The sequence below is a fragment of the Oncorhynchus nerka genome, linkage group LG22, assembly GCF_034236695.1.
Source record: "Oncorhynchus nerka isolate Pitt River linkage group LG22, Oner_Uvic_2.0, whole genome shotgun sequence".
Lineage (NCBI taxonomy): Eukaryota > Metazoa > Chordata > Actinopteri > Salmoniformes > Salmonidae > Oncorhynchus > Oncorhynchus nerka.
In genome coordinates, this window is record NC_088417.1 from 95,034,407 (window position 1) to 95,053,199 (window position 18,793).

The 18,793-nt window shown below is 40.6% G+C and overlaps 1 protein-coding gene across 2 annotated transcripts in view; it reads right to left on the reverse strand.

Annotated features, from left to right (window-relative positions):
• Window positions 1-4,594: 4,594 nt before the first annotated feature.
• lman1 (lectin, mannose-binding, 1) overlaps window positions 4,595-18,793 on the reverse strand; it is a 28,066-nt gene continuing 13,867 nt past the window's right edge. For both annotated transcript variants that reach the window (XM_029628609.2, XM_029628608.2), the window contains exons 11-13: window positions 6,440-6,599; window positions 6,078-6,205; window positions 4,595-5,149 (exon numbers count right to left, since the gene is read on the reverse strand). In XM_029628609.2, coding sequence (XP_029484469.1) covers window positions 5,113-5,149; window positions 6,078-6,205; window positions 6,440-6,599 — 325 coding nt within the window. In that variant the 3' untranslated portion in view covers window positions 4,595-5,112. The remainder of the gene's footprint in view (window positions 5,150-6,077; window positions 6,206-6,439; window positions 6,600-18,793) is intronic.

An 18,793-nucleotide genomic window follows, 5' to 3' on the forward strand; every position in this document is an offset into this window, starting at 1 on the left:
CTTTTGCAAATGTATTAAAATTGAAAAACAGAATTATCTTATTTACCTAAGTATTCAGTCACTTTACTATGAGACTCTAAAATGAGTTCAGGTGTATCCTGTTTCCATTGACCATCCTTGAGATATTTCTACAACTAACTTGATTGAATTCAATTGGACATGATTTGGAAAGGCACACAGTTGACAGTGCATGGCAGAGCAAAAACCAAGCCGTGAGGTCGAAGGAATTGTCCGTAGAGCTCCGAGACAGGATTGTGTCGAGGCACAGATCTGGGGAAGGGTACCAAAAAATGTCCGCAGCATTGAATGTCCCCAAGAACAGTGGCTTCCATCATTTATAAATGGAAGAAGTTTGGAGCCACCAAGACTCTTCCTAGAGCTGGCCGCCCAGCCAAACTGAGCAATTGGGGCCATCCCTTCGGTAAAGCATTGTGGTGGCAGCATCATGCTGTGGGGAGCTTTTTCAGTGACAGTCAGGCTAGTCAGGCTCAAGGGAAAGATAAACGGAGCAAAGTACAAAAAGATCCTTGATGAAAACCTGCTCCAGAGCGTTCAGGACCTCAGACTGGGGTGAAGGTTCACCTTCCAACAGGACAACGACCCTAAGCACACAGCCAAGACAACGCCAGAGTGAATTCGGGACAAGTCTCTGAATGTCCTTGAGTGGCCGAGCCAGAGCCCGGACTTGAACCCAATCAAACAACTCTGGGGAGACCTGAAAGTAGCTGTGCAGCGACTCTCCCCATTGTTATGGGATTTATATGTATAATGACTAAATTATGTATACATTTAACGTAGAAATATAACTAACCGAATACTACCCTGTCACTGTATGATTGTATGAATCTTATTGGAATCATAACACTACATCTAACGTGTGTAGTTTTAGTCAAGAATTAGAACAAGGACTTTCTGTTCCTTGTTAGAGACAAATGGAGCTATCATCAGACCGGCTGGAATACGGTGTTCCTTACAGGACATCCTGTCCCCACCCAGGGAGGGGAGAGACCTTGGGCTTGTAGTAGATGGAATACTGTGTTCTTTACAGGACATTCTGTCCCCACCCAGGGAGGGGAGAGACCTTGGGCTTGTAGTAGATAGAATACTGTGTTCCTTACAGGACATTCTGTCCCCACCCAGGGAGGGGAGAGACCTTGGGCTTGTAGTAGATGGAATACTGTGTTCCTTACAGGACATTCTGTCCCCACCCAGGGAGGGGAGAGACCTTGGGCTTGTAGAAGATAGAATACTGTGTTCCTTACAGGACATCCTGTCCCCACCCAGGGAGGGGAGAGACCTTGGGCTTGTAGTAGATAGAATACGGTGTTCCTTACAGGACATTCTGTCCCCACCCAGGGAGGGGAGAGACCTTGGGCTTGTAGTAGATATAATACTGTGTTCCTTACAGGACATTCTGTCCCCACCCAGGGAGGGGAGAGACCTTGGGCTTGTAGAAGATTGTTTAACAGGTGGCAGACAATGTGAGACGACTTGTGAACTATGTTGCTATTGTATCTGAGGAGGAGGGACATTTATGATGAAATGTGAGGTATATAAACCAATGTACATGGTATTATGACCAGAGCTCTCGAGAATAAACGCTATTGGCTAAGTTGACTGATCTCTGTCAGTTTTATTTAAATAAGAACCTTACAAATTCTTAGAAACAGACAGAATGTATTAATTGCATTGGTTTAATGAACACATAGGAACAAAATCCCTCTAACACCCATCCAACCTGACAGAGCTTGAGAGGATCTGCAGAGAAAAATACAGATGTGCCAAGTTTGTAGCGTCACACCCAAGAAGACTCAACGCTGTAATCGCTGCCAAAGGTGCTTAAACAAAGTACTGAGTAAAGGGTCTGAATACTTATGTAAATGTGATAGCAAATTTATTAGAAAAAAACAAAAACAATTCTAAACTTGTTTTTGCTTTGTCATTATGGGGTATTGTGTGTAGATTGATGAGGGAAAAAAACTATTTAATACATTTTAGAATAAGTCTAACGTAACAAAATGTAGAAAAAGTCAAGGGGCCTGAATACTTTCCGAATGCGCTGTATGTGGATTGAGACACATTCACCACCAGTGGTGTCCATTAAAACATAAATGTTTTACGTGTTACAATATTCATTTTCACTCGCTATGTGGTCATACATTCCCTCAGAGGCTGACAAGAGGATAAAGCCGGTATTTGTACACATGCCATCAGGATTAGTGAGAGGTCACGGTGGTGATGTGACCTGGAAGTATAATGGTTAACATCATACTGTAGCTCAGGAGAAACAGCATCCACATCACAGCTGCTATAACCAGCTGAATCACAACAAGTTAAACTACATGACCAAAAGTATGCGGACACCTGCTTGTCGAACATCTCATTCCATAATCATCTGCATTCATATGGAATTGGTCCCCACCTTTGCTGCTATAACAGCCTCCAGTCTTCTGGGAAGGTTTTCCACTAGATGTTGGAACATTTGGTGCAGGGACTTCCAACATCTAGTGGAAAGCCTCTATACCAGGCGGTGTGAAAAGAATGACCAGGAAATTGTCAGACCCCAACCACCCAAGCCATAGATCTGACACCAACAGGCTCTTGAACAGCTTCTATCCCCAAGCTATACGACTGATAAATAGCTAACAAAATAGCAACATGGACCGAGTTGACCTTTTTTTTCAGTCTCTATGCACACTAACACACTGTCACTCCATCTGATCACACACACATAATATTAACAATACATTTATACTGACTCACATGCAAGCTCCTGCTACTCTGTTTATCTTATATCCTGTTGCCTCGTCACCTTACCTCTATACATATCTATCGTCATCACTCAAGTATTCCTGCACATGTAAATATAGTATTGGAAAGGACTTAAATATTTCCTGCATATAGTATGCTTATTTACGTGTATTTCATTTCTTATTTCTTGTTTTTTTTTCTAGTAATACATTGTCATTGATTATTGAATTGTTGGGTTTTGAGTTTGCATGAAAGGCATTTCACTGTGACATAAATCTTGAAATTTACTTCCACTCGGCCACAAGAGCATTAGTGAGGAACATTGATGTTGGGTGATTAGGCCTGGCTCGCAGTCTGCGTTCCAATTCATCCCTAAGGTGGCCCATGGGGTTGACGTCAGGGCTCTGTGCAGGCCAGTCATGTTCTTCCACACTGATCTCGACAAACCATTTCTGTATGGACCTCACTTTGTGCACTGGGGCATTGTCATGCTGAAACAGGAAAGGGCCTAACCCAACCTGTGGCCACAAAGTTGTAAGCACAGAATCGTATGTTGTAGCAGTCCATTATTCCTCCGCCACCAAACTTTACAGTTGGCACTATGCATTGGGGCAAGTAGCTTCTCCTGGCATCTGCCAAACCCCGATTTGTCTGTCGGACTCCCAGATGGTGAAGCGTGATTCCAGAGAACACGTTTCCACTGCTCCAGAGTTTAATGGCAATGAGCTTTACACCACTCCAACTGACGCTTGGCATTGCGCATGATCTTAGGCTTGTGTGCGGCTGCTCGGCTGTGGAAACCCATTTCATGAAGCACCCGACGAACACTTCTTGTGCTTACCTTGCTGTTTGGAACTTGGTAGTGAGTGTTGGAACGGAGGACAGATCATTTTTACGTGCTACAGCTCTTGGCGGTCCTGTTCTGTGAGCTTGTGTGGCCTACCACTTAGCGGATGAGCCGTTGTTGCTCCTAGATGTTTCCACGTCACAATAACAGCACTTACAGTTGACCGGGGCAGCTCTAGCAGGGCAGATATTTGACAAACTGACTTGTTGGAAAGGTGGCATCCTATGAAAGTCACTGAGCTCTTCAGTAAGGCCATTCTACTGTCAATGTTCATCTATGGAGATTGCATGGTTTGTGCTCGATTTTAGCAAACGGGTGTGACTGAAATAGCTGAATCCACTAATTTGAAGGGGTGTCCACATACGCTATATAAACAAAAAGTATCTCCGCAGGACATGGCGTCATATACCAATGGCCCATAGTCCGTACTCATGCTAACTGTATGGCATGCCTAGATTAATATATTCATTTGATTAAATATGAACTAACATTTTATTTAGGACACAGTGCCATTCATTTGTTGAAATATGCCTGCTGCTGAGGCACTCACAGGTTTCCATTTGTTGCTGTTGATATTACTGGTATGCAAACATGTTTGGAGAGACCCATATGCAATCACAGTTATTTCTAATATACACTGAACAAAAAATATAACCGCAACATACAATTTCAAATATTTTAGAGTTACAGTTCATATAAGGAAATCAGTCAATTGAAATCATTTGAATTTGGCCCTAATCGATGGATTAGTCTACTGTAGAGACACCAGTCTACCGTGCCTCCCTTAGACCAAACCTTGACCAGACTAAGCACTAAGCCATGCATTAAGCTAATGTCTTTAAAAGGGATCCTTAACTTTAGCGACAGGACGATAGCGCAAACAGATCTGGGACCAGGCTAGTAGGTCAAATTTAACAACAATTAGGCAACTTTTTTTAATACCTGAAAACCAAAATGTAAACAATAGGATGGCATACAGGAACAAAGACAAAAATGTTGGTTTGTTTTTTGTTTATGTAAATTTGCTTGAGAAGAAAAAAGAAAAATGCCAGATTGGCATGTTTCAACCATTCAAGAAGACACACATATTGGACATCCACTGTGGCTTTTCTTCAACCCAGTTCAGAATTCATACAAAATTGCACATTTATTAAATCCACAGTTTTCCAAGCTATGTGAACGGGCAGTCGGTGTTTTTGTTTTCTGAGAGTGGGAACTTATCAAAAATCAGTCGAAAGATCAGAATATCACCCAACGACTTGTCAAAATACTGTATAGAATATATTACATCATATTTGGAATCTTTTAACAAAATGTCCCACACGAGCATTCATTCACATACCCTATACATAACATCAGATCAAATTAAAACTAAGAAATTAAAAAAGAAACTTCTCAAACAAAACCTAATTTTCAAGTACAATAATTTACAATTTTGAAAAACAAAACCAAAATAACCAGAAAAATGAACAGTCTCTCATTTACATATTGGCATTATATTGATGAGTGTTTCATCAAAAGAATTTCTTTGCTGCTGCTTCTTGTTGACTTCTGTAGAGGGAGAAGAAAGAGAAAGATGAGAGAGAGGAGAGAGTTGAAATTGAGAAGAGAGGAGAGAGTTGAAATTGAGAAGAGAGGAGAGAGTTGAAATTGAGAAGAGAGGAGAGAGTTGAAATTGAGAAGAGAGGGGAGAGTTGAAATTGAGAAGAGAGGGGAGAGTTGAAATTGAGAAGAGAGGAGAGAGTTGAAATTGAGAAGAGAGGGGAAAGAGAAAGATGAGAGAGAGGAGAGAGTTGAAATTGAGAAGAGAGGAGAGAGTTGAAATTGAGAAGAGAGGAGAGAGTTGAAATTGAGAAGAGAGGGGAAAGAGAAAGATGAGAGAGAGGAGAGAGTTGAAATTGAGAAGAGAGGGGAGAGTTGAAATTGAGAAGAGAGGGGAGAGTTGAAATTGAGAAGAGAGGAGAGAGTTGAAATTGAGAAGAGAGGAGAGAGTTGAAATTGAGAAGAGAGGAGAGAGTTGAAATTGAGAAGAGAGGAGAGAGTTGAAATTGAGAAGAGAGGAGAGAGTTGAAATTGAGAAGAGAGGAGAGAGTTGAAATTGAGAAGAGAGGAGAGAGTTGAAATTGAGAAGAGAGGGGAGAGTTGAAATTGAGAAGAGAGGAGAGAGTTGAAATTGAGAAGAGAGGGGAGAGTTGAAATTGAGAAGAGAGGGGAGAGTTGAAATTGAGAAGAGAGGAGAGTTGAAATTGAGAAGAGAGGAGAGAGTTGAAATTGAGAAGAGAGGAGAGTTGAAATTGAGAAGAGAGGGGAGAGTTGAAATTGAGAAGAGAGGGGAGAGTTGAAATTGAGAAGAGAGGAGAGAGTTGAAATTGAGAAGAGAGGAGAGTTGAAATTGAGGAGAGAGAAAGAGATGAGTTATGACAAACATAAGATTTTTTTAAATGTATTAGTTATACTATTTATTTATTATTGCTCTTACTTGTACATAATGTAGCTGAAGAACAGGACTGATTGGATGACCACAAAGACCAGGAAGTGTGTGGTACCCAAACAGGAAGGCATTGGAGGGGGATCAGGGCAGTTCATCACCTGCTTTTCACTGGGGTTCTACACGCAGCATAAGACACAAAAATATACAGTAAAAATCTAGATTCCTCATGTCTTCGTTCTTTCCCGTCTTCTCAAAACACATTGGAGGAGAAGGTCTGAGGGAGAAGGACCATGGATCTTCTCTTCCAATGTGGTTGGCGAAGGAGGCGAAGTTCGAGGAATCAGGAAAAGATTTGAGAAAGACATGTGGATAACGCCTGAGATTTACAGTCAAATAAGTTATTGACAAACCCCAGTGCGCGTGATGAGGTGTTCGATGTTCTTCTTGACCACGTGTAGATGTTCCTTGATGTCGTTGAAGTGTTGCACCGTCTCATACGTTCCCATGCCAACTGCGTTGCCCTGATGCTGGCTGGCACCAATCTGCTTCAGAGACTCATAGAACGAGTTTCTGAGGAGAAAAAAACAAAACCAGAAGAGTCAGATCCCTCTCTCTGTTGAACACAGCCCAAGCTGCAGTAGAAACATGTCAGATCCCTCTCTCTGTTGAACACAGCCCAAGCTGCAGTAGAAACATGTCAGATCCCTCTCTCTGTTGAACACAGCCCAAGCTGCAGTAGAAACATGTCAGATCCCTCTCTCTGTTGAACACAGCCCAAGCTGCAGTAGAAACATGTCAGATCCCTCTCTCTGTTGAACACAGCCCAAGCTGCAGTAGAAACATACATACGATAGGAAAAATTCAGACATTTTCTACATCAGCCCACCAGAAAGGTTAGCGAAGAAAAACCTCAGCCCATGGTAAACAACATCTGAAGTAGGCGACAACATTAAACCAGGAATGAATTCCAGCTAATAAAGAATGAAGAGGATTAATTGAATGTCTTCCTATACCTAAATAAGGTATGTGAACTTGAAGTCTAGGTATTTGTAAGATGATTGAATTAAGGTTGGAGGACATGTTTTCCCTATGATAGTGTGTCAAATCAAAAGTTTATTGATTGCGTACACAGATGTTAATCGCTTCTAGCTCCAACAGTGCAGTAATGCCTAGCAATAAAAACAGCACACACAATCTAGATACAAAGCCATCTGTTATATAGGATGAGCCATGACTACAATACAGCATATATGTCTAAAGTAGGTAAAACAGTATGTAAACATTATTAAAGTTACCAGTGTTCCATGAGCAGCAGCCTCTAAGGTTCAGGGTAGAGTACTGGGTAGTAGCAGGCTAGTAACAGTGACTGAGGTTCAGGGCAGGGAACTGGGTAGTAACAGTGACTGAGGTTCAGGACAGGGTACCGGATAGTAACAGAGACTGAGGTTCAGGGCAGGGTACCGGATAGTAACAGTGACTGAGGTTCAGGGCAGGGTACCGGGTAGGGTAGTAACAGTGACTGAGGTTCAGGGCAGGGTACCGGGTAGGGTAGTAACAGTGACTGAGGTTCAGGGCAGGGTACCGGGTAGGGTAGTAACAGTGACTGAGGTTCAGGGCAGGGTACCGGGTAGGGTAGTAACAGTGACTGAGGTTCAGGGCAGGGTACCGAGTAGTAACAGTGACTGAGGTTCAGGGCAGGGTACTGGGTAGTAGTGACTGTTTAACAGTCTGATGGCTTGGAGATTGAAAAACAGCTTTGATCTCTCGGTCCCAGCTTTGATGCACCTGTACTGTCCTACTCCCTCTTGATGAAGTGAGGGTGTGAATGTGTGACTCAGACTGACAGACAGGTTTATCCATGTGGTAAAGCCATTGGACAGTTCTCTGGGAACAACATCCAGACCACTAATCCTGATTGAAAAGAAGGAGATGAGGCAGAGAAAGTGGGCCAGCACAGGTGATCACAACACACAGACCGATACACTACACACACACTGCGTCCTTTAAAAATGGTGCATACGTTATATTATATATTTTATGTTATACAAATCGTATCCTTTTTTTTATTATCCAAAATCATAAATAAAATTTAAAAAATATAGATATATATATATATATACAGTGCCTTGCGAAAGTATTCGGCCCCCTTGAACTTTGCGACCTTTTGCCACATTTCAGGCTTCAAACATAAAGATATAAAACTGTATTTTTTTGTGAAGAAACAACAACAAGTGGGACACAATCATGAAGTGGAACGACATTTATTGGATATTTCAAACTTTTTTAACAAATCAAAAACTGAAAAATTGGGTGTGCAAAATTATTCAGCCCCTTTACTTTCAGTGCAGCAAACTCTCTCCAGAAGTTCAGTGAGGATCTCTGAATGATCCAATGTTGACCTAAATGACTAATGATGATAAATACAATCCACCTGTGTGTAATCAAGTCTCCGTATAAATGCACCTGCACTGTGATAGTCTCAGAGGTCCGTTAAAAGCGCAGAGAGCATCATGAAGAACAAGGAACACACCAGGCAGGTCCGATATACTGCTGTGAAGAAGTTTAAAGCCGAATTTGGATACAAAAAGATTTCCCAAGCTTTAAACATCCCAAGGAGCACTGTGCAAGCGATAATATTGAAATGGAAGGAGTATCAGACCACTGCAAATCTACCAAGACCTGGCCGTCCCTCTAAACTTTCAGCTCATACAAGGAGAAGACTGATCAGAGATGCAGCCAAGAGGCCCATGATCACTCTGGATGAACTGCAGAGATCTACAGCTGAGGTGGGAGACTCTGTCCATAGGACAACAATCAGTCGTATATTGCACAAATCTGGCCTTTATGGAAGAGTGGCAAGAAGAAAGCCATTTCTTAAAGATATCCATAAAAAGTGTAGTTTAAAGTTTGCCACAAGCCACCTGGGAGACACACCAAACATGTGGAAGAAGGTGCTCTGGTCAGATGAAACCAAAATTGAACTTTTTGGCAACAATGCAAAACGTTATTGTTTGGCGTAAAAGCAACACAGCTCATCACCCTGAACACACCATCCCCACTGTCAAACATGGTGGTGGCAGCATCATGGTTTGGGCCTGCTTTTCTTCAGCAGGGACAGGGAAGATGGTTAAAATTGATGAGAAGATGGATGGAGCCAAATACAGGACCATTCTGGAAGAAAACCTGATGGAGTCTGCAAAAGACCTGAGACTAGGACGGAGATTTGTCTTCCAACAAGACAATGATCCAAAACATAAAGCAAAATCTACAATGGAATGGTTCAAAAATAAACATATCCAGGTGTTAGAATGGCCAAGTCAAAGTCCAGACCTGAATCCAATCGAGAATCTGTGGAAAGAACTGAAAACTGCTGTTCACAAATGCTCTCCATCCAACCTCACTGAGCTCGAGCTGTTTTGCAAGGAGGAATGAGAAAAAATGTCAGTCTCTCGATGTGCAAAACTGATAGAGACATACCCCAAGCGACTTACGTCTGTAATCGCAGCAAAAGGTGGCGCTACAAAGTATTAACTTAAGGGGGCTGAATAATTTTGCACGCCCAATTTTTCAGTTTTTGATGTCGTTCCACGTCATGATTGTGTCCCACTTGTTGTTGATTCTTCACAAAAAAATACAGTTTTATATCTTTATGTTTGAAGCCTGAAATGTGGCAAAAGGTCGCAAAGTTCAAGGGGGCCGAATACTTTCGCAAGGCACTGTATATATATACACTCACACATATACATACACACACCACAAGTCTAAAGTTAGGACACACCTAAACATTCAAGGGTTTTTCTTTATTTTTTATTATTTTCTACACTGTAGGATAAAACTATGAAATAACACATATGGAATCATGTAGTAAACAAAAAAGTGTTAAAAATCAAAATATTTTTTATATTTCAGATTCTTCAAAGTAGCCAAGCTAAGCCTTGACAGCTTTTCACACTCTTGGTATTCTCTCAACCAGATTCATGAGGTAGTCACCTGGAATGCATGTCAATTAACAGGTGTGCCTTGTTAAAAGTTCATTTGTGGAATTTCTTTCTTTCTTAATGCATTTGAGCCAATCAGTTGTGTTGTGACAAGGTAGTGGTGGAATACAGAAGGCAGCCCTGTTTCGTAAAATACCAAGTGCATATTAGGGCGAGAACAGTTCAAATAAGCAAAGAGAAACGACATACATAACTGTAAGATATGAAGATCAGTCAATCTGGAACATTTCAAGAACTTTGAACGTTTCTTCAAGTGCAGTAGCAAAAACCATCAAGAACTATGATGAAACAGGCTCTCATGAGGACCGCCACAGGAATGGAAGACCCAGAGTTACCTCTGCTGCAGAGGATGAGTTCATTAGAGTTACCAGCCTCAGAAATTGCAGCCCAAATAAATGCTTCACATAGTTCAAGTAACAGATGCATCTCAACATCAATTATTCAGAGTAGACTGCATGAATCAGGCCTTAAATGGTTGAATTGCTGCAACAACAAAAACCACTACTAAAGGACACCAATAAGAAGAAGAGACTTGCTTGGGGCAAGAAACACAAGCAATGAACATTAGACAGGTGGAAATCTGTCCTTAAATATGATGAGATATTTTTGGTTCTAACCGCTGTCTTTGTGAGATGCAGAGTAGGTGAACGGATGATCTCCGCAGTTTTGGTCCCAACTGTGAAACATTGAGAAGGTGTGATGGTGCGTCGCTGATGACACAGTCAGTGATTTATTTAGAATTCAAGGCACACTTAACCAGCATGGTTACCACAGCATTCTTCAGCAATACGCCATCCCATCTAGTTTGAGCTTAGTGCGACTATCAACTGTTTTTCAACAGGACAATGACCCAACACGCCTCCAGGCTGTATAAGGGCTATTTTGACCGAGAAGGAGAGTGATGGAGTGCCGCATCAGATGACCTGGCCTCCACAATCACCCAACCTCAAACCAATTGAGATGGTGGGGATGAGTTGGACCGCAGAGTGAAGGAAAAGCAGCCAACAAGTGCTCAGCATATGTGGGAACTCCATCAAGACTGTTGGAAAAGCATTCCAGGTGAAGCTGGTTGAGAGAATGCCAAGAGTGTTCAAAGCTGTTATCAAGGAAAAGGGTGGCTACTTTGAAGAATCTCAAATATATTTTGATGAATACTTTTTTGGATACTACATGATTCCATAGGTTTTATTTCATATATGATGTATTTTCTATTATTCTGCAATGTAGAAAAAAGTTTAAATAAAAATGAGTAGGTGTGTCCAAATGTTTGACTGGTACCGTGTGGTATATCCCTCTAGCGCTCTCTCTCAAATATACATATACATACATCCATATCTATGCATCTCTCTATCTACAGTTGAAGTCAGATGTTTACATACACTTAGGTTGGAGTCAATAAAACTCATTTTTCAACCACTCCACAAATTTCTTGTTAACAAACTATAGTTTTGGCAAGTCGGTTAGGACATCTACTTCGTGCATGACACAAGTAATTCTTCCAACAATTGTTTACAGACAGATTATTTCACTTATAAGTCACTATCACAATTCCAGTGGGTCAGAAGTTTACATACACTAAGTTGACTGTGCCTTTAAACAGCTTGGAAAATTCCAGAAAATGATGTCATGGCTTTAGAAACTTCTGATATGCTAATTGACATAATTTGAGTTAATTGGAGGTGTACCTGTGGATGTGTTTTAGATTGTAGACCTCCACAAGTTTGGTTCATCCTTGGGAACAATTTCCAAACACCTTAAGGTACCACATTCATCTGTACAAACAATAGTACGCAAGTATAAACACCATGGGACCACGCAGCCGTCATACCGCTCAGGAAGGAGACACAATCTGTCTCCTAGAGATGAACGTACTTTGGTGTGAAAACACCAGCTATGTTAGGAGGAATGGGCCAAAATTCACCCAACTTATTGTGGGAAGCTTGTGGAAGGCTACCTGAAACGTTTGACCCAAGTTAAACAATTTAAAGGCAATGCTACCGAATACTAATTGAGTGTATGTAAACTTATGACCCACTGGGAATGTGATGAAAGAAATAAAAGCTGAAATAAATCATTCTCTACTATTATTCTGACATTTCACATTCTTAATTAAGAGGTGATCCTAACTGACCTAAAACAGGGAATTTTTACTAGGATTAAATGTCAGGAATTGTGAAAAACTGAGTTTAAATGTATTTGGCTATATCCAGTATCTATGAATATCCCGTATCTATATCAATCTATCATCTATCTATTTTGTACCACCTATCCACCTCTAGACAATGTTGTGCATAGCAAAACAATATAGTTTGTGAGAATGGCTGGATCACAGCTCCTCCACTCCAAAAGTTTGAAGAGAAATGACTGTAAACATACTGTAATTAACAATTTAGCTTAATATGAATGAATCTTAATATTAGTGAATAGTCCAAATTCATCCTTAATTCTCCTTTGCTTTCAAAAGACCATTCATCCTCCAACCCAAAAAGATCATGAATAAAGATTACTTTAGCAATCTCCTCTAAAAACACTTAACCCAGATATACCATATCATAATATACTGTATTCGCAATCGAGCAAAGTTACGTTATAGACATAATGTACTGACGCTACTTATAACTAAGAGCATAAGTATTCGTTTTAGCCAAAGGCAAATTTAGGATATGTAATCTCTTAAATGGGTAGTGATGCATTTGTCAGTTTAATGATTTTACAATATTCCTGGACGGGGCTGGATTAAGAAATCATACGGGCTTTAAAAAAAAAATATATATATATATATAATTGTTAACAGTAGTGTTGAGCGATTAACCAAAATGTCTGTTATTTGTCCGTTTTTAAACTACTAATTGACCTATATCGGTTAAATGATTTGAATTCCATTTCCTTCTGTTTTTTCTTCTTCAACGAGCTCATTAACACAGTTTCTCTAGAGATCAGATCCAGCCTGAACTGTGTAATGTAGTAGGGAGTTGTTTAAACACCACTTTAAATGTGTACATGACACTGCAACAACATTTCCCCATGGGGACAATAAAGTCAGTAAAGTAAAGTAGTTGTAGTTTCCAACAGGCAAATATTCTACATAGTGTAGTGCATAAAACGTGGTAATTACCTATAATCCATTGCGCATCTACTTGTCCAGTCAGAGTGTTACCACTGCCACAGAAGAGGCAGAAGAATCCAATCGTGAGGGGATAGAGAGAGCAGCTGTTGCTTCGCAAGGTATCTCTACCTGAAAATACATGATCAGGTATTCCCAAACTGGGGGGGGGGGGGGGTACGCGCAATGCCGTCGGGGTACACCTGCACATGTCGAAGACACAAGTTGTTCTGCTTCCACGAGCACATCCAATGCCAGCATCAGTAATTCTACATGTTGTTGTTAGCCCAACTAGCATGGATACTGACAGTTGTGAGTCTGATGCAGCCGAAGAGTTACTGCCCCCTTACCTGGAAAAGCACCGAACAACAGACAGGGACGTTGGACCATCGAAGAGGTGCAAATATGATAACTACATTGATTTGGGGTTCACTTATATTGGGAATAGCACCTTTCCTCAGCCACAGTGTGTTATATGTGCAAAAATACTTATTTTCCACCATAATTTGCAAATAAATTCATAAAAAATCCCACAATGTGATTTTCAGGATTTTTTTCTTTCTCATTTTGTCTGTCATAGTTGAAGTGTACCTATGATGAAAATTACAGGCCTCTCTCATCTTTTTAAGTGGGAGAACTTGCACAATTGGTGGCTGACTAAATACTGTTTTGCCCCACTGTATGCATGTATGTATGTATGTATATATACACACACATTTTCAATTTATTTTTGCTGCTTCTTGGGCCCCCACGGACCTGGCGAATTCAACCCCAGGAGGCCCCTGCATTAATCCAGCCTTGCTCCTGGACAGAGAGTGAGAGGGGTAGGAGAGAGAGAGAGAGTATGACGGAATGGTCTGGATTCTAACCCACGCCAACACAGGCATAGGTGCTCTGAAGGCATTGGCACAAATCGGTAGAACACCCAAGGCAACCCAGAAACTATTTGAATGATAGTGCGAGTTTCCTACAGTTTGGGTTTTTCTTTCCTACAGTTTGGGTTTTTCTTTCCTACAGTTTGGGTTTTTCTTTCCTACAGTTTGGGTTTTTCTTTCCTACAGTTTGGGTTTTTCTTTCCTACAGTTTGGGTTTTTCTTTCCTACAGTTTGGGTTTTGTTAAGTCCAGCCAAAATTCCACTCCAGAGCTAAGAAAAGACAACAAACATACTGTAATGAACAATATATAATCTTAATGTCACAGTGAACGGTCCAAAGTCAATCTCTAAATCCTCTTTAGGATCTTCCCAAAAGGCCATTTATCCTTAACATCAGAAACAAAATCTACCATTAACAAAAAAAAGGCATGATTGCTGAATTAATCCCATGTTCTTAACCCAGATGCACAGTATCTTAATAAAAACAACTTAGTGAAATATTATAGATCATATTCAATTTACCAAGGTTTAAAACAGAAAACACTATTTATAAATAATAACAAAAAGTATTGACCTTAGCTGGAGGTCATACTTATGTAAATGTACTATTTAAAGTTTTCCATTTGTAATAAATCTGCAAAAAAATAAAATGTTTCTAACTGTTTTGTCATTATGGGGCATTGTATTTGAATAACTCTGTAACGTAATAAAATTAGGATAAAGTCCAGTCTTGAAGCATCCCGAATGCACTGTACACTGTACATGGGTTGTGATGGACGTCAGTTCACAACACTCCTTTCTCTGAAATTATTTACTGGTTAGGGGTTAACCTTAACGAGTATAATACATTATATTGTCTATTGAAACCATATATAATATATATATATATATATATATATATATATATATATTTAATTACATTGTGGCTTCTGTTAAAATGTGCAAATCAAAAGTGCCCATGTTAAGGAAAATGTGCAAAATACAGAAGTTATAGTGACGTGGATCAAAAGAGCAGAATTAGACTCAGTTGACATTTTAATAAAGTGAACAAGATCACGTTTCTGATTAAATGACATTTTCTTATAATGTATTATTACTAACAGGAGGGGTACGTCTTTTCCCATTAGTATCGTCCCATTAGTATCGTCTTAAGACTTAAGATGATTACACGCTAAACACACTTGACAAATAAAAGCAATTGGAAGGTTGTAAGTATATAGGTCTGGGGGGGGGACTGCGACATCAAGAAAGCAATCAGAAGGATCCCGTGTTTTGTATCTGTGTTTGAAGGATGTATTTAAAAGACTGAGGTCAAATCCTCCAAGGACAAATGGTGCCCGAGATGCATCCTTTTCTTTCAGCCAGCCCAGGGCCACATGGCACAGAGAACACAGCTGAGGGACGGTCAGACAGTAGAAGACATTTGTATAAACAAAATCCAATTTGTTTCTCAAAATTAAGAAGCAGGCAAATCTCCCTCGAGAAAGTAAGTGAACATTTATTAAAACTGAGTCTAATCTTTATCTTGTCCAAGTGACCCATTTATGAGAAAGCCCTTCTCAGATCAGAGAACATAATTTACCAGAGACTAACAGTAAGACGAGGTCAATCACATAATCATAATTCACATCTCTATAGACGGGGTCAAGACCTTAACGAGGGCATAATAATCTACTAGATTATAATCCCATACAGACCAATCACGTTACTGCATTAGAGTCAGATGTACAGTATGTCTGTACTGTGTTTGTATAGTCTTAATGTTGTGCTGGTCGGCTCGACTATAGTATGGATTCTTTGAAGTTCAATGTTAACTTCAAAATCTCCCTACCATCATATATAAGCCAATGTCAATGAAAATGTGCAAATTAACTTGGGAAGTGCACAACACACGCTTGGGAAGTGCACAACACACTCCCCCCGCCTCTCGTCATGGTCCGTGTAGCCATTCCAGAGAATCAGTATATCAGATTTTTGATGGGTCGTTAGCACTAGGGTCATCAGACAATTATTTTGCCAAAACCTAGCTCAAATTCTAGACGTCAGATTAAAACAAATCTACAGCGTCCATAAAGTGACCAATAGACTCAGATACATTTGGACTGATTAAGTTTGTAGGTGCAACAGTTTTTTAAAATCCAAATGTACCACTCTCACAAATCTGCCCAATGAAAACCAACGATGTGCTACTTTTTGGTAGCATTTCTGACAGTGCTAACATCTTTTGAGTCGAATCTCGGCGTTCTAAAACAGTCGAGCAACTCGGGTTGCTGCACAACAGTAGCAGCTTGCTAGTAGAAGGCTATCAGCTGTTGCTAGCACCAGTTGGATGAGAAGCAAAAGGAAGGTAGCTAGCTAGCTCTGTATATTTTGCTACGGAAGGTTCTCCCTATGGCTGAAGACAGTCATCTGGGTAAAACGCTGACCTGGACACTTGCGTGTAAATCGGAGCACAGATATGCTAGCGGACCTCTTTGGCTGCTATTATAGCCTGTTAGATGCACAATACTGTGGGAACTCTGGGAAAACTGCCACGCTGCTAATTAATATATAATCCATGCACACACCAGACAGACACATTGCTGTTGGAAGATCCAGAGTATATTCTATCCCTTACCACATGTATTAATTCAGTACGCACCCTCCCTCCTCTGTCAATTGCATTTTCTTCACATCGTTATCAATCTAAATTTGCGCTGACTGATCAACACAGTGTCAAGTTACTTTTCAATGTGTTCCTGAAAACCTGAAGTCGCCATCCACAAGTAAAGAAGAAGTGCGTGTTGCACACAAAGCATCAACATCATAATCATATTTTCTTGCGCCGACCTGTGACCAGTCAAAATACAAAAAACACCATGCTTTGGTAACTTGGTCAGCTATGTGATAAAATGAAACTGTTTACTACAACTGACTTTTTATCTGAGAAATAAAGTTTCATCTGTACTGAGTGAATGCCGTTCTGCATATGACTGTTGTACTACGCAGTTACAAGTCTGCTTGTGGTCCGCTTGTTAGCTTGCATGATTCTTGCCATTCTCCTGAGGACTGCAGATGTGGCCAGGGCAATAAATTGCTATCTCCATACTGTGAGACGCCTAAGATGGCGCTACAGGGAGACAGGACGTACAGCTGATCGGCCTCGCAGTGACAGACCACGTGTAACAACAACTGCCCAGGATCAGTACATCTGAACATCACACCTGCGGGACGGGTACAGAATGACAACAACTGCCCGAGTAACACCAAGAACGCACAATCCCGCAGGTCCTCACCAGACATCCCAACAACGTCACCTATGGGCACAAACCCTACTGTCGCTGGACCAGACATGACTGGCAAAAAGTGCTCTTCACTGACGAGTCACGGTTTTGTCTCACCAGGGTGATGGTCGGTTTCTTTTTTTGCTGAGTTATATATAAATACACACACACACAAATGGGTCCCACTTCTTTGTGAGGCATTGGAAACCCTCCCTGGTCTTTGGGGTTGAATCTGTGTTTAAAATTCACTGTCCGACCTTACAGATAATTGTATGTGTGGGGTACAGAGCTGAGGCTGTCATTAAAAAATCATGTTCAACACTTACTGCACACAGAGTGAGTCTGTGCTTCTTATTATGTGACTTGTTACTACTGAACCTATTTAGGTTTGCCATAACAAAAGGGGTTGAATATTTAAGGCTTTTCATTTTTTTATTCATTTGTTAAAATGTCTAAAACCATAATTCCACTTTGACATTATGGGGTATTGTGTGTAGTAGGCCAGTGACACAAAATTCAGGCTTTAACTAGGGTTGTTACGTGACCATGTTACCGACACACCAGTGGTCACAAGTCATGACAGCAGTGACCGTTTAGTCACAGTAATTAGGCTTCTCCAAGCTCTGATTGCTGCTGATGGTCATTAAGCAGTCTACCAAACTTACTGCCTGGTACTCCGCATTCTATTGTCCCTCTAATCACACTGACATCAATGCAAATGTAATCAGAAATCTAATCAAACACTTGATGAGATCCCATGAGCTCATGTTGCTCAATATTGCTATAGGCTAAAAAGAGGATCCCATCAGCTTTCTATAGACTAGGCCTACTATATTTATTTCTCTACTTTCCTAATGTTAAGCACATTGCTTCTCTTTACAACAGGAGTATAGCCTACCTGGCGGGCATGAAAATGAACCATGGGAAAAGCGTCCCTCATCCGCTATTTAAGTGCATAGATGACATGTATTTTTCCCCCTGTCCCGAGACAGGCGCCTGATAAATGGTCCATTCTCAATCCAAACTAATTTGACAGATATACTAAATAATATATGTAAAGAGTAATAGTTCTGATTGGTTGTGTCAGTCTCATTGCTTTTATAAAAAAGGTTTTTCGAATGCTAGTGGTTGGGATTTGGGATCTATCACATCCCACAACTGTCCCAGACTACGTAATATTTTCCTCGCACAGAATAGGTCAACTTTTGTACTGTGGGGGAAAGTAGACTGCCATAGGCTAGTGCTTTTGCTCGTGTAGCCTGCGCATTAAACAAAGCAGAGCTCATGACTTCTTTCAAATCACAAGTCGCATCACGCAGCCTTAGAATGTATTAAAAAAAAATCTAAACATATATCCCAACATTTGTATCACAACTAAAGTTGCATAAATAACTCTAAATGAAGCAAACGGGAGGATCCGTTTCTTTGTTAACCGCTAACACAATAGCATGTGCGCACTCTCTCAATTTGGAGAAAATATCCTTTCTATTTTATTCAGCTATGTTCATTTGTATTCTTCATTCAT